At 39.8% G+C, this 21,339-nt stretch overlaps 1 protein-coding gene across 4 annotated transcripts in view; it reads left to right on the top strand.

Annotated features, from left to right (window-relative positions):
- DCAF5 (DDB1 and CUL4 associated factor 5) overlaps positions 1-21,339 on the top strand; it is a 77,438-nt gene that overhangs the window by 27,890 nt on the left and 28,209 nt on the right. For all 4 annotated transcript variants that reach the window (XM_056344828.1, XM_056344831.1, XM_056344830.1 and 1 more), the window contains exon 6: positions 11,835-12,048. In XM_056344828.1, the coding sequence (XP_056200803.1) occupies positions 11,835-12,048 (214 nt within the window). The remainder of the gene's footprint in view (positions 1-11,834; positions 12,049-21,339) is intronic.

Genomic DNA, 21,339 nt, shown 5'->3' with positions numbered 1-21,339 from the left:
AACTAACCTGGAAAAGCTTGGTAGCTTGCTTATAGCCTAGCAAGTTGAACTACGTTCAGGGAGGGCCCAGTGAATAGCACAGGTGATGGAGGCGAGGGAGGCCTGTAGGGCTGAGAACAGGAGATAAAAAGGAAGCAAGACCTTTCTTATTTGAGGAACAGTGAACTACTAGGTATGTTCAGCAGTTTGTGGCATTACTGTTTTACTTGCTTCAGCTTCTTTTGCTACACTAACCTTCCTTCCCCTTTTTTTGTCTCATCGGCATGTTCCTTGGAAGCATTCCTGGTGGCTTTTTACAAAGTAGAAGAGGTGAAACATAACCAAAGTTGGGGGTGTTTTACCTTCCAAAGCTGCCTGTTCCATGGGAATAAACTATAAGCAGTGTTTCTGCCTGACACTTCACTTTTTATGTTCATGCAGTACAACAACAGGACACTGGTCTTGAGTGTTGAGTGCTGGGAACACTTTAGTCCCCACAACTTAAGTATTGAATTCAAGCTCTGAGTGAAGTAGAAATGATTACATGCAACAGACCTTTTTAAAATTCTTCTGAAAGTTCAGGAGGCCTGTGCTGTCTGCGTAGTTGGTCAATGTACTCAAAAAGCCCAATGATGAGTTAAAAAAAATCCTTGACAACCAGAGCAAACTTGGTATTCCTTGGTGACTGTAAATTTTATAGCATATTTTAAAAGCTAACTTGATCATACAAGTCATAATAAGCCCAAGTTAAAGGAGTGTCAATTTCAGTGTTTTTCATCAATGCTTTACTGACAAAGCCAAACAGGAACGTTAATTCAACTTTGATTTCTTTCTCTGAGGAGTAACTGCAGCTCAGAGTCCTTTTAAGCAAACATCTTTAGTTCACATTAAATGAATATTTGTGTCTCAAAAAACACCAGTCAAGAAGACTCTCTTAATGGACTAAGTCAGATTTGCCTCCTGCACTGAGAATTCAGAGGAAGCAAACTCCCAAGCTGTGGATGAAGAATACCTGTTGTTAGATATTATTGACTCACCTACTGATTAGCTTATTAAATAGTGAGCAAAATATAGAGATGGAGATTTCTTCCCTGTAATAGACCAATTAGATTCAGGGGGTTCTTGAGGGAGGACAACTCTTAGCATGTCTATGAATGTCAGGGTATGTTGATCTTGCCAACATGTGAAGAGCTTTGAAGGATGTGGCTGTACTGTGCTGCTGGTCTCCAACTGACAGTATGTTCCCTCAAGTCTTTGTCATGAACAGAGCTTTTTCTGCTGAGTGCTAATTACTAGGTGTTCAGCTTAGTTGTGCTGCAAGAAAACACAATCCAACTATTAAAACAATGTACTGGATGCATAACTTCTGGTCCAAATCTATTGAAAAATCACAGTTACTTAGTACTTCTGTACAGTTCTTGGCTCCTGATTGCTTTGTCTTTATATATAGTTTCACTTGTTTCATTCGCTTGTTCACAGTCTTTTAAAGACCTGATGAGTATTACCTTCTTATTTCTGGATCAGTGGTGGCCCGATGACAAGAGGAAAACACTGTATATACTACACTAATTCTTTCTACAGAGGGGTGTGGAGTATCTCTAGTCTAAGGAGTAGGAGTCTTGTAGTTGTTTATGTGGTTTATGTTAGACTGGCATGTGACATGTAGTTGGAAAAGCTAGGTTTGAGGTTCACTAGTCCTTTGTCAGTTTTGAAATAGAAGTGGTAGCTGCCAGAACTACAGGCAGTTTGAGAACAGTTCTTCAGAGTTTGGTTGGGTGCTTGTGTAATAGACCATCTTTGCAAAAGAGGGCTAGTATTAACTGTGAATAGAGGCATGGTTTATTTTGTTGGGGTTTTTGTTAATGGGTGGGAGTGCAAAGGAAAGGGAGATGAGTATTTGCAGCTCTGTCTGTACCACAGGTGATATTTATAGCCTGTTGCATAGAGAGGACTTTAGAAAACTGTGTGGTGAGGTGGAAGGTATTCTAAGGTCATAAAACCAGGATTGTAACTGAGTCCAAGTCCATAGATTCAGATCTCCAACAGCTGCCAGTTTTAGTTTCCAGGCTCATACCTTCAAGGTGTTTGATCCTTAAAGGCCATACCAGAAGAACAGAGACAGCATTTATTTTCTGTGAAATGGTGATGCACATGCTGAGTTTTATACTTTCCAGTTTACCTTCCTGAGCTCACTCTGAAAGGTAGCTGTTGCTAGTTTTAACTGTGTTACCACAATATCTGGTGTGTTGGCTGAAATACTGAGCTTCTGGAAGTGCACATGAGGGGATCCAGTATTGTTGACTGTGTTGCAGGAGATATTAATCCAGGAAAGTAACCACAAGGGTTTGTTTTTGACAATGAGCTCAGCGAGGTTCTTGAGCCTCTTTAGAGGCTAGGACTGGTGGATTGGGAATTTTCTCAAAGTGGCATCTTTGGTTGTAATGTTTTTTTTTCCTTACAGGTTTTTAATAAGATATTACATGATGGCTACAGGAGTGGAATGGCAGGAATAGTATGTGGAGATTTAAGGTTTTTCTTTGTTTTGCATTTTGACCCTGCACATAAAGGAAAAAAGCTTGTGATTCTAATCGCTTCTAATGCATGTACTTTGGGATTGTCAAAGCCCCCGCAGATGAAGGAGTCCTCTACATCACTGAATTGGCAACTGTCTGTTTAAATTACTTCAGTGCAATAGAAGTGTGCTGCATGCTTCTGTTCAGAGACCTTTGTCAGTCCTACTCTAAGCAGAGCACTGTATTAATGAATGCAGGAAAAATGTGTGGATCTTGGCAACTACTTTTTCATTTCTTTCCCTTCCCAGCTGAACCATGTACTGTGAGTCTTGGCTAACTTTATACTGCTTAAAGTAATTAATTTAGCTAGGTTACAGTATAACGAATTTTAAGTGCTATTTAGGCACTCACCAGTATGGATCAAGCACACCACCTCAAATAGTTCAAGTAACTCTCTTCTTTCACAGTTCAGGAAATACAACTCATCCCACACATGTACCATCCTCATCTGTTTTGGCATATGTGCCTCAAATAACACAGAACCTAAACTTGGATATTTTTTTCCTCTATTTGTTTTCCATTATTTCTTAAAAGTCCCTTTTAATGTCATGGAAAGTGAGCTGATTGTTGCATAAGTTCGTAGGGTTTGAATTATTCTTTTCTGGAAATCTTTGGGATGTGTTGAAGGAACTTTTGAGTGGTAGTGGCATCTGGGGGAATGGTATTTTTTGGGGTGGTTTTTGGCTTTGTTTTCCTCATCGTAACCATAAATAGATCTCTGAACTTAGCCACAGGTTTATCAAAATCAAATTACTACTTTATTTTTAGAAACATCTAAGGTAGTCTCCTCTGCCTTTCTAATAGGGGGCCACTGAAGAAAAGAGGGAGTAGTTGCAAATAAGCCTTTTTGACTTCGGGCAAAGAGAGATGGTGACAATGATTAAGGCTTTAGTCATGCTTATGGCTTAAATGGTATTTCTGCTGAGTGCACTTCTCTGCGTATGGACTACTTTTTTGTGGTTGCTACTTGCAGCCAGTTGATGCTTTTTTCTTTGTTTTCTTTTTCCCTTTTAAAGACAGAAGTGCTGCACTAAAGTTGCAAAAGATGTAAATCAGTGAATTTATTGCTAGATATTTTTTACTATAAAGCAAGTAATCTTTTCTGTTGCTGGTGTGAGCACCAACTAATAGGTAGTCTAGAAATACTTAAGTAAGTGTGCAAGTCTGCCAGATACTGCCTAATATTTAAGTATGTGAAAAAGGTGCTGTAGTCTGTTTTTCCCACCTTTTATGTCTTGTCCTTGTTGCGGAATTAACTCACTTAGCTTCTGTTTCAGATTTACATATTCCATCTCTCATTTGCAGTCCTACTTTATGTCTGGCCTTGTCAGCCCCTCTTGGGACAGACGATTTAGCTTAGCTTTTTCTATGTTTAGGCTGGTATCCTTCCTGTAGTGGGGTGTATTCAGGTTAGTCCACTGATGTACAAACTGAATATTTGAAGGTTTTTTCAATGACACAATGGAAGATTTTTCACTTTCTTCTAGCATCCCCAGATCTGTTGATCAGATACACAACTGAGTTTTGGAGCATTGAGGTTCAAATTGTATAATAAAAATGTGTATTGTTAGTAGTTCAGCTTTTAATTCTTTGCTGTTCTCAGACAGGGCTATGGTGTTTCATCTGTTAAGTGTTTCCTGTCTTGATTTAGTAGTTTTCTCAAACCTTCATTTGTTAAAATCACACTGTCCATTGCAGATGGTATGCATGGGTTTTTTCTGATTGGAAGATTAAACTTCCATACCTGTAGAGGAATGAAGGCAGTGCGTTGATTAGCATTGATAACATGCAGCTGTGGCCTTGCCTCGAAGGCAGTGGGTTGATTGACATGGACGATGTGCTGCTGTAGCTCGTTCCTGCTAAGTGCTTAAATAGCACTGAGGAGGGTGGGAGAGGTGGTTGGGTGGTGGAGGAGTGGGAGTAGTGTGGTCTGTCTTCTGGAGGAAGGAGAAACAGCCTGGATGGTAGAATCTGACCCATGGTAAAAGCTTTGTTGCAGCCTACTAATTTGTGCTGCAACGCATACCTACTAGCATTCCCACACTAGCCCTGCTTTGGTTCTGGTCCGGCACTTTAAGCTAGGTACTGTCCCTTTTCTCTGTGGGATGTTGCTTGCTCCCAGAAGCAGTGGTGGTATTCATGTTTATACTTTTCAAGAATATAAGTAGCTTTATGCAGTAAACAAGAAGTCAGGAAACCTGGTTTTGTTTCACAGTGTTGTATTGGTCTGTTGATTGACCTCTCTTGCCCTTATTTTTTCCTGTATCAAGGAATGGGAATACTGCCTACTTCAGTAGCCTCATGATGTTTAAGTTTTTTTGTAAGCTTTGAAATTCTCTAACACACTGGTCTTTCTAAAGCAAGAATTTGAAGTGCAAAGTATTGTCCTTACAGTGCAAATTTAAAAAGTATAAGATAGTAATTTGTTGTTCAAAAGAAGCTCTGATTTCATGGGCTTTTGTAGCATGCTTTCTTAAGGAGATAGGTCTGTGATCATATATATAAGCCTTGCCCTAATCACCTTTATGCTTCATTTCAGTGAGGAGGGAATTAAAATAACGAGTTAAGAGATACCATTTTTGGTTTTAAAAAAGAAAATAAAATTTACAAAATAATTATTGGTGACTGAGTACAAGGGAGAGATCCTCTTAGTGCATTTACTGGGAGAACATATGAAATGTTAGTTCAACCATATTGTAAGACAAGAGAATTAGTCTTTGAAATGTCAGTCCATGGGAAACTGGTGGAACCAGCTTGGTGAGGCCAAAGTTGTGTGTGCGGTTGCATTCAGTTAGCTTTATGTGATAATTTTTATTCATCTTGTACCTATTAAAGGCAAAAACTTTACTGATTTGAGGCAGGACTGTGCTTCTGCAGGAGCATTTTGGATCTCCCACTTTTCCTGTCAGAAGAAAGGCCTACTTTCGTGTTGCTGTACTTTTCTTTAATTTCAGCTCTTTTAGCTTTGCTAAAATTAAAAATTCATGGAGCTTTGCTAGGGAAGAGAAGGGGAGTGAGTGCATGTATATTACTGGATGAGAGAACAGATGTGTGGCTGATGTTACTCAGCTTTTTTAATGCAATACAAGAATTGCAGCACAGAAATGTACATAAGAAATGTGTTGTAAGTCTGCAGTATTGGTATGTGACTGATTTTGCATAGACACTAAGGTGTGAAAATGGATTTACTCTTAAGAAGGAATTACCAACCTTTACACTCAGCTTATTTTTCTGAGGTGACATTCTCTGCTGTCTGTGTTCTTTGTGTTATACTGACTTTGGTGTGTGCTTCATTTTGGGAACAGCTCCTGTTCCTTCATTTGGCCTAAAGGTCATCTTCCCATGCCATGTCTGACTGTATTTGAATCTTCTCTGTCCGGTTATCTGATGGAACATACTCCTTTGTGTTTTGCTGGATTTAGCTGAGCAGTGTTCTCTCTCACAGTCTGTACTCCATCCTACAAGGTACTATTTCTAAACAAGCTGAATAATGGACTCTGACTGTGGAATGTAGAGATTAGAGAAGGAGGAAAATGATCAAGTGGTTTAGCTAGCTTGCTTGTGGTTGTTAAACAGTTGCTCTTTACTTTGTATTCTCTACTTGCTCTTCTTTTTTTAATCTTGTTAAATGGGGGGTGGGTATGTGTGTGCTTTTCCTGCAAAACTATTTTACTGTCTGTTAGATCTCATTTATTACTTACATTACAGTAACACCTAGATGATTCAAGCAGAGAGGAGAATAGGAGAATCTTGTGCCTGCTGACTTGCAGTTCTGTAGTGAGGGCGAGCCTATGACAGGGAGAATGTTTGGGAACAGGTCTGTAATAAGACCAAAACAAACTTTGGATACAGCTGGAAGAGGATGTGAAACATTCAAACAAATAGGGTTTTTCTTTGTCATTTGTTGTCATTTGCTACTGTTTAATCGCTATAATGACAGAGGTAAGCCTTAAGTCCTAAAAAGATACAAGTAATACAGATGAGGGGAAGAGTTTAATATACTTTATGTCTCTGATTTTGTCATCTTCCTCAAAATACTGAAATTCTGTAGTTTTATTCCTGTGAATGAAGGCAGAAAAAAGGAGAACAATGCTTTCTGGAGAACTGCCTGGGATCTCTGGTGAAGCAATATTAGCATACAGTGATTCAATTAGATCATAAGGACCAAAACATGCAAGCTTTTGCCATTTTGAGGTCTGGCTGCTCTGGGTACATAAATCTGGTCATGTTTGAGACTCTGAAGGCTCCAGATTCTGAAGTCAGTTATCGGATAACAATCTCTCTTACTAAAAAACCCTAGTCAATTATTGCCCTCCATGTTTGGAGGAAAAAGTGAAGCTTCTGTTCACCTCAGAGATTGCCGCACATGAAAGTTTATTTATGGTAGTATAAAAAGCAAGCCCCTAACTTACATGTTACTGAACCTAACAGAAAAGAGCAGGAGGAATGACACATCCTTGAACACTCAGAATCTTCACCCTAAATTCCCTACTTTTCCAGTTGTGGTGGATGCAGTTGATTTTAGTTGTATGTTTTTGAAGGAAAACAAAGGTGTTTAGTTTTGCTGACAATACACAGCCTTTGTTTTACTTGGTTATTCTTTAAAGTCCAAGCAAATACCCCTTACTTCCTGTTAAGGATTCTTGTAAAGGTAGTGAGATAATCTGAAATAGTGATGACAGAATTTAGAAAAATGAGCATGTTACTGAGAAATAATAAAATTCTGGGTATAGCTTGTGTACCTTTTTCATCTTAAGACACTGGTGGACTTCCTTCACAGTTGTTAACACTTCTGAATACATGCAGAGAAACTCCATACGCTTCGACATGACTTACCTGCTTTTTAAAGAAACTGTCTTGAGATTTTTGTGAAAGTTGTAATCTACTTTTTTTTAAGTATGTATGTTAATTGATCTTGTGCTTGCTTTTCTGTTATTGGTTAATTTGGCTCTTTCCATTGGTTTTACACACACAGAATAACTTTCTTCCAAATAAAAACCCAAGCCTTTCTGGAGTTTTCCAGGCCAAGATTCTGTTTGCCAAGTTTCATTCCAGTTTTTTTTGCACAGTTAGAAGTTCCTCAATTTTGTGGTTACAGAAATGCTGACAAACACAGTTGTATGTAATGGTGTGTATTAGTTACGAGCATTCAATTCATTTTTTCCTTTTAAGGTCATTCTTTCATTAAGTTAGTTTCACACACTGCTGTTTATGATATCAACACTTTCTCCCTTCCTTCCTTCCTTCCTTCTCCCTCTTAAATGACACTCATTTCCCAAGGACAGTGTCTGTACTGCAGTTCATTGTCAGATTCGTAGTTTATCAAGAGAAGCTATTCAATGGGGTTTTTAACGGTTCTATTTAATGCTGTCATGCATGCTGCTTTTATTTTATTTCCACCGAGACACTGATCTTCTCTCAGTTTTAATGGCCACTGTCTGTTGCCAAGCTAACTTTTTGAATAGCCTGTGTTAAGCTTATGTTACCACTACAGCAGTTGACTTTTTTAAAAAAGAATGAAACAACTTCTTTGTTTAGAAAAGGGGAGAAAGGAGGAGAGGAAAATGCTTGTTTCAGGTATAGACGACTTCTGCAGATTGAGTGCAGTGAGACTACTTCTTCCCTCACCCCACTAGCTGCCAGTAGAAATGGATTTATTTACATTAGCCGTGCTACTCTTGGATTGAAAGCCTTCCATTGTTTGGCTGAGCTGGTATTTAGTTAACACTTGAGTGCTGCCTGTGCGCAGCGTATTCAACTGCGGAAATGACCATATTGCACATAACTGTCCATTCTCTCCCTCCTCAGCCTCCCTCCAGCACCAGCATGTGTGTTTGGATTGTAAAGTTCCGTCTGTGGACTAAATATTTCTCTTAATCATACAAGATGACTTTTTTTTTTTTAATAACAAAACAACAACAACCAAAACCCACCAACTACTCAGAAAGGCATGTGTGTCTCTCTATATTGCTTCCCGAGCTGGTAGGCAACATCAGCATTCCACAGCTGACTGGACAAGCCAAATTTGGAAGCAGACTAAATCCCAGAGTAGTCTGAGTCTGGTTTCATAAAGATAATGCCTCGGGCAGAAGGGGCAACCATCTTATTCAGAGGTGCCCTTTTGGGATTGTCTTCAGATTTCTCGCTAGCTGTCATGGTCTGTGTCTTCAAGAAGAGAGTATTGCTTTAGGCTGATGCATCAGTAAACTTTTTAGTAACTGCAAGAAGGTGTTGCCTCTGGCATTCCTTTGCTGGAGCATGCAATAAGGAGCAGGCAGAAGTGGCAGTTCTAACATGAGCAACATATTCGAGCATGTCTACACTGCCCCACATAATCCTGTGTGAAAAAATCCAGAAGTAGCACTGCGTGAAGGTACAGAGCAGCACCATGGTACAACTGGGGAAGTGGAAATAGTAATTTGGACACTGAACATGCTTAAAAACTGCTTTCCCCTTATATACGCATGGCAAATAGCTATTTTAGCATTTCTTTCTCTATCAGCCAGACTTAGCCCACTGCCTTTTTTATTAATGTGAGGTTTGGGGGGTTTGTTTGGTTGGTTTTGTTTGGTCTTTTTCTTTCTCTTTTGAGCCAAATGTCCAAGGAACTGCAGCACAGACTGTATTTCCACTACACATGTGGCTGAATTGTGTGGAGCGAGGGTATGAGGTAGGCAAAGCTGTGGATCTTTTTAGGGGTCTTAACTATGCAGTTCCTTAATTCTAGTCATCTTATGTGTGTATATGATCATATTTTCTGAAGTTGTAGCCTTTTTTACTCATTTAATTTCTGAAGTATTCTTTTATAGGGCTTTGTTACACTAAAATCATTGAAGCACAGTATGGAATTCAACTCCAAAAGGTGTTTTCTTTGATAGCTTTGACTGCCGTAGCTTAATGAAAACATCTGTAAGCAGAATGGAAGCTAGTTTGATGTTACACTACTATTACTATAAAATATAATCTCAAAATATTTCAGGCAGGGCATAATAACAGTAACCATGGAAACTTTGCCTGAAGATTTGAAAGGATGGGGCATCTGGTAGGCTCACTTGCTTGTAGACAGGAGAGAATTCTGGGTTGTGGTTTAGATTGAGGAGGAGAACTGGTAATGAGGAGAGGGGCTTAGTTTTGGTGCACCAGTGGCTGCACCTTAATGTTATGCCTGGCTGGTACATGTATGTTATGGTGTTCTTATCCATGGTGGAGAACTTGTGTGTATTTTTATAGAAAAATTGACCTTTCTTAGCCAAAAAATTCTGAGTTTATTACTTCTGCCTGATTTTTGGGTTGAGGTTTTGGTTGGGTTTTGTTTTTTTATTAATTTGTGTGATTGGGGGGGGGCAGAGTGGTGGTGTTTTGCTGTAGTTTTTTTTTGTTTTGTTTTTGTTTTTTTTAATGAAGTGGAAACTTCCATAGAAAAAATTCTTGGCTTACACAGACCTATTCGGTGGGGAGAAGAGGGGGGGGAAGTTGTGTATTTTGGGGGTTTTGGGGGGTTTGTTTGGGTTATTTTTGTGCCTGCCTGAGTATTTTGAGATGGCTAAGTACTTCATTGATCTTGAACAGAAACTAGAGGTGGTGAGGAGTATCATAAATCCTTGTCTCTAAGGGTAGTTTCTAGTATTACATTTTCTTTTATTTTCATTAGAAACCATAAATACTATTAAGAAGCTCAGTGGCTTTGCTTAGGAGGAGGAGAACTCACATGTTAGCAGTACTCTTTCTGCTGATACAGGCATTCCGAAGTTTTGGTGCCCAGCTAGAAGCTCTTACTAGTTACTTTGGAAGTGTAACTTCTGATTCCTTTGTGGCACCCTGGCTTTAACTGTTCAGTTCACAAAATGCATGTGTGTGAGAGCAGTGTATTTCTAGTGCATTCATTGTATGGACTCTTCTATTTTGCCTTTTTTTTTTTTTTTTTAAACTCTGGCTTAGGAACAGTAGGTTTTTTTAACTTTACAGTATCTCATGCAATGATGCATGTTTCAACCTGCATGGAATGTGGCTTCCCATCCATGTGGAGTGACTCATTTTTCACAAATGTTGGGACAGAGGGCTACATCAGGCAGTGTAATGCATTAAAATCTGTGAAGAAACTTCCTTCTAGAATCTGCAAATTCTGTGCTGGCATGCCTTTTCTGGTCCAGAAAGCACACAGAAACAGCTCTTTTTCAAGATTTGATGGGGCTTGCTCAAAACCTGTTAACAAAAGGTTGAGCTCTGGTACTGCTTAAGGAGGTTTTGGTGATCACTGAACAGAAAAGGGATAAAATGTTTTCCTTCTTTGTCTCCCGTTTCATGCACGCAGTCATTTCAAGTACAGGGATTGAATTAAATCTTCGAAAAAACCAGAAAGCCCATACAATGCAAGTTGAATTTCAGGTATGCTTTGATGATCTTCAGGTTCCTGGATGGAGCAAATTCCATATTCTGTTACTGTTTTAGAGAGAGCCTGGAAACTTGAGACCCTTTGGTTTTTGTCTTATGAATGTCAATATGAACTGATGCAGATACTCCAGCTCTGATCATACAGCCTTATATGGGACAAAGAAACCAGCTAATTCAACCATGTGAGAGTTTTAGGTAATAGTGTCATGTGGTAGCATAATTGCCTTTCCTACTTGGCAATATTTTTGGATGAAGCAAGTCTGAGGTTAGCCAAGTGACTTATTTTAGCGTTTCTTGCAATGACTTGTTAGTAAAATGGCCTTTTAAGACAACTGGAACTGATTGTAGAGTTCAAACATCCTCTGATGCCTTGTAGAAATGTAAATAGAAGCAGAAGTGAGATAATGGTCAGAGTATCTACAATCAGAGAAAATGCCATCCCATGCCAGAGCAGGAAAGAAAGGAGAAAAAAAAAAAAAAAAAAGGTTGGGCTACTTGGATTCAGGCAGCAGCTGAACAAAAAGAGCTGACTACTGGTAGGGTCAATCTCAAATGCAGATATGGCAGAACTACAAGAATAGCCTTTTTAAGGCTAAGGCTACTCTGTGAGACTTTGCTGCTGTGCAGGAAATGTATTTGTTATTAACAAATTTACTCACAGTCTTTAACTTTCCTGTTCTGAAGACTTTATAGTCTTAGTATTTTGGTAGTTTGTCATTCAGATTTTGGATCAAGTTTGCTCAGGAATTGATGCTTTGAGGCAGAAACTACATAGGATTATAGGTTAGTGGGCTCGTTTGTTTGAAATGACTCAGTAAAGTTAGAGTTCTGTCTTTAAGTAGTTCAGTTCATATGCATGACCCAACTCACTTGTTTCTTCTCTTTTCCCAGTTCACTGCTCCGCTATGGTGGAAACCTCTCCCTTCAGAGTGCCATGAGTGTCCGGTTCAACAGCAATGGAACCCAGCTGCTGGCACTGCGTCGGCGCCTTCCCCCTGTCCTCTACGACATCCACTGCCGACTGCCTGTCTTCCAGTTTGACAACCAAGGGTACTTCAACTCATGTACTATGAAGAGCTGCTGTTTTGCAGGTGATCGTGATCAGGTAATAAGCAAGCAACGGCTGTCCCATGTCTCCAGTTTCCATGAATGTTTGAAAACACCTCTGTAATAAGGATATATATTTTTTTTTCTGATTCAGGAGCTAAAACAGGACGCAGGACGCATGTAGGCTTACCTCAGAGCTGTTTTGCAAGGCTCTGAAAGAAGAAAAACATTGCAAAGCACGTGATAAATTTTACCTCTTATTTGATGTGTTCTAATACTTGGAATATAATATTCACAAGAAAAATATTTGCAGAGGCTTTTTAGGCCCCATTAATATGATTTGAGAACCATGAGTAGACAGTATTATCTAGATATTATAAGGAGGCATATTCCTTGCATTTCAGTATTGCTCCTGATGTTACAGTAGAGGCAATCACACAAAACTTAAATATTGTGGATTTACGGAGTGGTTGATTCTTACTTCAAATTATAATGTTTCTCCTTTAATACTATACTACTGGATTAGAGTATAGGTCTTTATAGTTCAGTGTGCTGTAAGTTGTGATGGCAGGTGGTTAGGAATAGTTTGTTACTGCACCGAGGCAGGACTCTGTCCATGATTCTAGAGCTGGATATTGTCTTTGCACAGCTGTGTTTAATAAGCACTAATAATGTTTAAGGACAAAAAAATGTATTTGAAAGCCATGATAGTATAGAACTAAGATCTGAAAATTTCTTTGCTGTCGTCAAGAAAATTCCTGTGGTCAGAATTTGGTAATTAATTCTACTGCTGCTGCTGCAGGAGGCAGAGTTGAGCTTCTTTCAGATTGCAAGTAGGAAATACATTTACATCACTGAACTTGAGCAGTGTTTCTGAGTTTTACATAGTTTTTGGCAGGAGGAATATAAAAATGCAATAATTAAACCATCCTGAAAAAAATAGTGGTTTACTATAAGAAATGGCCAAACACATGTATTGTTTAAGAAGAAAACTGCTGGTGATTTGTGGTCTATTATTTAGTCAGCTTAAAGATGACGCTTTTTCTCCTCTGGAAGTCAGAGTGGACTGTGTACACTCTGACACAGAGTTTAGCTTCTCATCTGTTACTGAAGATCTTGAAAAAGCCTTAATGTCTGTTGTTTCTAGGCCATTTTCTTATAGATGTGGTGTTATTTTAATGGGAATAATTTGGCTGTTCTGTATCAGGTTGATGCAGCACTTCAGAAGCCTGCATTTTTAAAAAACTTGATATTCTTTTGGCTTAATGGACTTTCTGTTCAGATAAGTTGCAGGACATAATGCTACTAACCAGTTAGAAATCAGATGAAGTTTAATGTGGAATATTAGAGGTGTGGATTTTAACATTTAGATACCTGCTTATACCCATCCTCCAACTGGAAGGAAAAAAGATAATGAAGTCACAGAAAATGCCAACGTGTAGTCCAACTGTATAGGTCTGAAACTGCTCAGTAACACTCAAATTCAGCTGACTAAGATTGTCAATGCTATGGATAGCCCTTAGGGAGAATCCAATTCCAGGTCTAACTAGAAAAGGTTAGAGTTGGAACCTACTGTTAAGATACACAAGATGAATGAAAAAGTATGTAATGTTCATGCAACTAGTTCTATATGTTCTGCATAGAACATGTTCTATACAACTAGTATGGGTTTGCTTTTTGGTGAGTTTTGTGAGTATGAAATAATGTATACAAGACTCCCCTCAGCAAATCAGAATCCACCAAAAAAAGTAGTAAATCTGTTTCCAATTTAATCTGGTTCCAACCCCCTCTCCCATTTAATATTGCTTCCCTTGTCTTAATAAAGAACGTCTTTCATTCGGGATCCATACAAAGTCAGCTTCATAGAATTTCTTGCTTTTATTTCCTTGTAGGATCAAAACTTTGTGTGGGCTAAGGCTCGTTTGAAGGGATCTAAGGATAAGAAAGTTGTGCTCAAATTATGAGCGGCCCTTGTGGTAGGAAGACTTCTTCAGAAATTATCTCTCATTGCACCTCTGATTTTCTCTGGCTTTGAATTTTGTTTTCATCTTTATTGTACTGATAACTCAATCTTTTTTTTTTTTTCTCTTTTAACCTGTCTTAAATAGTTAGGTTTTAATACTTCATACAGAGCCTGGTAATTTTAAAATGTGACTTCCCTGTGTTCACAAATTATGTTGTCTTCACAGGTAGTTAATCTGATAAAGTTGCATTTCCATTTTATATTTTAATCCTAGCAAGAAAGGGATATCCTTAACTCATCAGCGCTTAGAATGCGGTTGCACTGGGAAAAAGATGAACTGCTGAAAGGGGGAGGCCTTTCTTATCCAGCAGATGTGATGCAAGACCTTTTATGATCAGCTTCCTAACCTGGCAGAAGCATTTACTTTTTTTTTCTGGGTTAATGACTTATACTGACACTCAGAGAGCTCTAGGCCAGTGTTTGAATGCAATATAAGGAAGGGATCAGAGGGTAGGTGAGAGATGGAGAGAGGCCTTTTCAGTGCTGTGGGAGCCAGCTCCTCACACTAGTCTTTGCTAATCTTTCTATGAAGTTTGTACATGGAAAATGGTTTACTTGCAGGAAGTTTTCCTGTAAATCATGACCACCAGGGTTTAAAACCCACAGCTGTTAGTATCTCAGTACTTGCCTTTGGAAGTTGGCTGTTACACAGTGGTGAAAATCTAGGTAAATAACACAGTCCCATATGGAGCTGTTGGATTGTAGTATGGCAGTCTGAGCTGCAAGCACACAACTTATGAGTTCCTTTAGAGATCACCTTATATTTTAAGAAATTAAATACTTAAATTTCCATGATAATCAGATGTGTTAGTCTTACTTTGACAAGGTGTGTGTGTTAAATTAATACAATTTCTTTGCACATATAAAACAGGCTACTAGTAGGGGAACAGTGATTGATTTGTCTGTTGACAGCAGTTAGGCTCTCAATACTAATCTTTTCTCAGTATTGCCTTTTTAGACTCCACAGATTGTGACAGGTACTCAACAGGACTTGTGTCCAGAACTCCTGACTTGTCATACCAGAGGGGAACCTGCTACCAGCAGGTGTGCAGTGATCTGTGTACCAGCTCGTTTTTTTGGAGCATCTCCGATGCAAGTACATTGAAACCGCTTAACAAAGAATGAAATACCATTAATGCTTTAAGGAACGAAACTCAGAAGGATTCAGCTGTTAACCCCAATGATATTTTTTTTCAAGTTTAAAAGAGCACGTTCTGAATTGCTATGATGGTTTTGAGTTGTTGCAGGTATTTTTATGGGTGTGTGAGTTGTAGCATGAGCTAGGTGAGGGGATCTTGGAAGATGAACAACTTTGTTTCTTTCTGTGTCTTTGCACACTGTTGTTTTCCTCCAAAAGCATTATTGCCCTAGTCCTTGTGAATCTGATTTGAAAATCAGCCAGCAGTATATGCAAGCATTTTTCCTAGAAATGCCACAGTCAGACTTTTCTTGTTTCTTACAACTACCAGAGCTTGAGAGGCAATGTTTTACTTGCACCCATTTATAATTGCCTTCTTGCTCCTCTCAGAATGCTGTTTTTGTCCATGTCATGAGTGTAATGACCTCATTTGCATGACACCAATTTTTCTTTTCTTTCTAGGAGAGCTCTGATGTTGCTAGATAAATGCATTTAAAATCGTATGCCATTTGTGTTATCTGGGAGCTTGCTTGAGTCATACAGCTGTGGAAGGGAGGAAGAGTAGGGTAGGCTAGATGGATCAAGCATGATGCTCAGCTGCCCACTCCCTCTGTTGGCTATAGAGATTTATGTAAGTGCATAATTTATCCATCCTTCTGGTATGGGCATCCAGGCCCAGAATTTTAAAGGCAGTTTTTTTATGCACCTAACTCCCACTGACTTTACCCTAGTGCACGCAAGTGTTTGTGTACATACAAATCATAGAATGTGTGAGAATCTGGAGTTGTGTCAGGGTACTGGGGGAGTTTTCATTCTTCTTGTCAGCATTAGAATTTGGGAAATGTTGTTCATATACTCAGGGTTTTAGTTGCTAGACTGGTGTGGAAAGTATCTTCTTGGATCTGAGGATACAGGAAGTATTGAAGGGCTTCATGTACCCAAATGCTTTTTTAAGTGTAGGAGCCTCAGAGGCCATGGTGATGGGCAGCAGCAAAAAAAGACCCACAAAACACACAACCAAACACAACCCCCCCTCCAAACTAAAATAGATCAAAAGCTTTTCTTGCTCAGGAATTGTTGTCTGTGTCACAATGATGAATGCTATCAGCTCATTCCTTTTTTTCACTGTGCAGATAATGTGAGGCTCTATAATGCTTGTAGCTGTAAAATAACTGCTTATTGCCTGCTTTAAAAAAGGTGGGGGTGGAGAGAAATAACTTGTACCCTGTGAATCAAACAAAAAGTGTCTTGACTCTGGCATGCCCTCAGACATTACATCACCACTCAGCCTTTTCTGTTGACATTACACTGGTATAGGAGAGTTTCAGGAATGCACCGCTCATGGTACTGCAGACTGCTCCAACTCCCTATAAAGTTACAGCCTTCATTATGTTGAAGTCTGTGTGCCTAATAGCCCTGGTTAGGGACAACCTGGTTTTTAGGACAGAATTATTGCATGAATGTAACCCTTCCAAGAAGAGGATTAGCTGTAATAGGTGCCAGGGGTCTTATATGGTTGTGCATTGCCTTTGTAAAGAAATAGAACTTTTCTTCTGTGTTCTTTGTGTCATCTAACTTAAAAGCCATTTATCTCAGGACATAGTATTTCTCAATGTCTAGCTTTAAAAATGAAAAAGAAGAAAGGGAATTATTTTTCTAAAGAACATATTGTGAGTTTCCTGTGCACAGAAGACTTTTTAATGAATAGTAGCTTATTGCAGTCAGTATTTCTTAATATAGGAGAAGCACCCAGTGTCCAAATATGTTGCTGTGTTTGGATAAAAAGAAAATCAATGTCTTGCTCTGTCTTAAATTGGCTTCTTCCAAGGATTGCTTGATGAGGTTGTTTGTTGTTTTGTTGGGGTTTTTTAGCTTTATCTAAATGGCAGTTTTAAATCCCAGCTATATGCATAACATTGCATATATATAAAATACATACATGAGTAATTTATCTGGCTATGAAATTATTTATTCATATCTTCCCTGTTACTTTTGTAATTGATGTGGGAGGATCATACTGAAAGTGTCTCTTAGAGTCAAGGTCTTGACAGAAGGGGTTGGGAGTTTTCGTCAACCTTTTTACTCTGATCTCTTCTTTCCCGATTCCCTGGGGCATCCTGCCAGCCCTGTTTCCTGTCTCCTTTCTCTTCTTCATTTCTGTAAGCCATTGGGGGGGGATGTTTTTAGACCTCTGGACAGTAATGCATCAGTCCAAAGTGACCCACACTGAAGCTAAATTCTGGTGGAGTGAAACCCTAATTCAGGAGACTTTGAGGTTTGCAGGTTTTGTGTTCCTCATAGTGCACCACCGGAGATCTGCAGTTTGGTAGGATCCCTCGTGCAACGATGGGAGAGGGAAGGGAGAGTGAGCAGGAATGCACTGCTAAACATGACACGCGATGGGCGATGCACTGACAGTGTTTCTTGTTGAACTGTTAAAACTAGGCTTTGTCTAGATGCTGAAAAAGCGACCATGAATTCCAAACCATTTTGACTAATAGAATATTTGATTTAATGTGTATTTGAAAAAGTAAAGTAACAGATGACTGAAGAAAACAAAAGAGTGCAATTGGGGTACATGCAGCTTCAGCCATGTACAGGAGAGTCCCCTTCATATGCTCAGATAAATTGTTGCTTTCTTTGGAATGTAATAAGAATATTTTCCCTGCCATAGAAATCCTCAATCAGGGTTTCTAAGTTGCTTTTGTTCATGAATAAAATTAGTGTTACGGCCTTTCTGCATGGCAAAGAGGCAGCTGTAAAAATGTTGATGGATTGTTCCGGATGATGCTTCTGTAAGCATTTAAAACTGCCGCACACAGAGTTGGCTGCTTGTAAGATTAGGGATTTAGGGAGTGGGAATACAAATTTTTGGCTTTGAATTTTATGTCCTAGAAGCAACTTGTGTTCCTCCAGTCTGCTGTGTCACAGATTTTCTTTTTCCAGTTCATGAGACAGGCATGCTTCTTACCAAGGAGCAAAGTTTCTGTTGTAAAAAGCCTTTGGACGTATCTGCTTGATTTTCGGGCCGAGATGGAAAACTTCTAAACTCTTTTTTGTGCCAGTTTCAACCTTCCTGAAAAACAGTCTCAAACAGTACAGGTTGCAAGCTGCTTCCCTGGCTAGTATGAAAAAAGACAGCTGTTCTCAAAACAATTTTTTGTTTTCTTAACACCACAACACTGTTAGCCCTAGTGGTAGATTACTCTTTAAATTTATTAAAACATTGTACAAAAGGTATGATTTGTGCCCCAGAGCTTATTACAAAGCAGAAGATAAAAGAACGTATAGGTATCTGTTCTTGTAGGTAAATTTTCTTAACTGCAAGTTTTCCAAAACACATTTCAGAAATAGCTTCCTCAGTTATGTCTCTTCTTTAGGTTTTCTCATTGAGGGACAGCCTCAAGAGGTTTGTAGCCTGCCCAGGTGACTGTTCTTTACCTCTTTTGGACCCTACACCCTGGTAACTGCCTTGGGGAGAGGAACTTAGATGGTAACAGTGAGAGCTTCTAAAAGAAGCAGCCGCCACTCCGACTGGGATTGCAGTCTGAGGTACAAACAAGGCAGTATGCCATTGAGAGGGGAGGTCCTGTTCTTTACTTGGGTTGTGCTGGCACCCACCTGACCCCTGCAGAAGCTGGTTGAAATACATAAATGAGAAGAAATACATTGAATGACTGATTGCAGTTTGTATGGGTTTTTACTGTTCTAGCTAATGTGTCTGTGTCATGAGCACTGATGTTGGCACAAGGGGTGTAGGTGGGAACATAGCTAGGGAGAAGGTCAGCAGATGATCATTAGAGCAGCTTTCCAAGGTGTACTCGGTGGGAACCCTATACTAAAAGCCTAGATTCATCAACATAAATGTAACAGCCTGACAGAAAGATCAGGAATTGCAGAGAGAAATACTCGACCAATTGACAGTTGTTTAAGGAAAGGAAAGGAGTGCTCTGCTCTGTGGGAGATCCTAGGTTTTTTCTTTTATACCACTGGTATTTCCAATCTGAAACAAGCTGTATTATCTTGCTGATTCCTTGTTCGTTTGCTTCTTGTTGCTTTTTGAATAGGAAAAAGACTTTTCCTCCTTCATTGATGTGGCCTTACCTGGTTTCCCTTCTGGTCAGTGGGTACTGTAACAATAGAAAGATGATCTGAAAACAAATCTGTGGGTTTTCTACCTGCAGGAAATGCAGGCTAACAATAAATTCTGACCAAATGGTAAATTAAGTATCAATAATTTCTTAAAAATGGAGAAGATAGCAGGGGAGGTCTCATCATAGAATGGCTTGGGTTGGAAGGGACCTTAAAGATCATCTAGTTCCAATCCCCCTGCCATGGGCAGGTACGCCCTCCACTAGACCAGGTTGCTCAAAGCTCCTTCCAGCCTGGCCTTGAACACTTCCAGGGATGGGGTATCCACAGCTTCTCTGGGCAATCAGTTCCAGTGCCTCACCACCCTCACAGTGAAAAATTTCTTTCTAATATTTAATCTAAATCTGCCCTTCTTTGGCTTATAGCCATTCCCTCTTGTCCTACCACTACGTACCCTTGTAAAAAGTCCCTCTCCAGCTTTCTTGTATGCCCTCTTTAGGTACTGGAAGGCTGCTATGGGGTCTCCTCAGAGCCTTCTCTTCCCCAGACTGAACAACCCCAACTCTCTCAGCCTGTCTTCATAGGAGAGGTGCTCCAGCCCTCTGATCATCTTTGTGGCCCTCCTCTGGACTTGCAGCAACAGGTCCGTGTCCTTCCTATGTTGGGAGCCCCAGAGCTGAACGCAGTGCTGCAGGTGGGGTCTCACAAGAACCGAGTAGAGGGAAAGAATCACCTCCCTCGACCTGCTGGTCACGCTTCTTTTGATGCAGCCCAGGGATACAGCTGGCTGTCTGGGCTGCAAACGCACGTTGACAGGACATGTTGAGCTTCTTGTCCACCAACACACCCAAGTCCCTGCCTTTGCCTTCTGTGGCTTGGGCAGTATGTCTGGAGCACATGCCAGTGAAGACCAAGGCAAAACCACTGCCTTGGTTTTGTAGTAGTAGCTCAGCCTTCTCCATATCCTGGGTAACCAGCTCTCCCATTTCCTTCCAGAGATGGCCCACATTTTCCCAGGTCTTCCTTTTATCACAGACATACCTAGAAAAGATTTTCTTGTTGCCCTTGATGTCCCTGGACAGATTAAATTCTATCGGGGCTTTAGCTTTCCTAACCTGATCTGTGGCTGCTTGGACAGTTTCTCTGGATTCCTCCCAGGCTACCTGTCCTTGCTTCCACCCTCTGTAGGCTGCTTTTTTGTGTATGAGTTTGTCGAGCAGCTCCTTGTTCATCCATGCAGGCCTCGTGGCATTTTTGCCTGACTTCTCTTTGCTGGGACACATCGCTGCTGAGTTTGGAGGAGGTGATCCTTGAATAGCAACCAGCTTTCTTGGGCCCCTCATTTATCAGGAAGATGTGCAGTGCAGTCCTGGCATCACAAAAGGTCCAGAAGGAGGTATAAAAAAACCTCTGAGTGTGTTCTGTCAAAATTTGTCATTCAAACTATGTAATACAGTAAGACCTGTGTTCATGGTTGTGATACATATATAGATGCATAAACAAGCACACATACAAATACATATGTGTATATGAGGTGAACCTCTCTTACTTTTTGCTTGTATTTATTTATAGCTTGCCGCCTTAGCCCCTTTGAAATAGTTCCATGAGAAGCAGGTTGTGGTGATATCATTGGGATTTTGTTGGGTTCAAGGATGAATTAGCATTTGGGTTTCCTGATGTTTAGTAGGGTGATGTAATTTTGGTACTGCTTTGTACTCAGTGGCTACTTACAGGGTCTCGCACTCTCCTCTGTGTGGCTGCCTGTTTGTAAAAGAGTATTTCTAAGCAGTCCATAATTCTGGAACCCTCAGGTCCTCTATCAAATTTGAAATTGGCCTCTTTTTTTTTTTTTTTAATTTGGAAAAAGTTCTTGGAGACAGAGAGATGCCACAAGGATCAAAAGAGCATAAGCCCTGTTTCCTTAGGAAACCTTTCCTCCTTGAAAAAATACATTTTTAATGTGTTTTGTGTAAATTGAATCCTCCGAAGTTCTGATTGCTATGAATTTCGATCTCTTTTTGACAAACAAGCGAAAATCAATGTGTTTCAGACTTCAGTGATGCTTCATGTAGAAACGTGGTTTCCTCAGTGCATGT

Source organism: Falco biarmicus, chromosome 7 (assembly GCF_023638135.1).
Source record: "Falco biarmicus isolate bFalBia1 chromosome 7, bFalBia1.pri, whole genome shotgun sequence".
In the NCBI taxonomy this organism is placed as follows: domain Eukaryota; kingdom Metazoa; phylum Chordata; class Aves; order Falconiformes; family Falconidae; genus Falco; species Falco biarmicus.
Note: the sequence above shows the minus strand (reverse complement) of the source record. Positions and strands in the feature narration are given on the sequence as shown.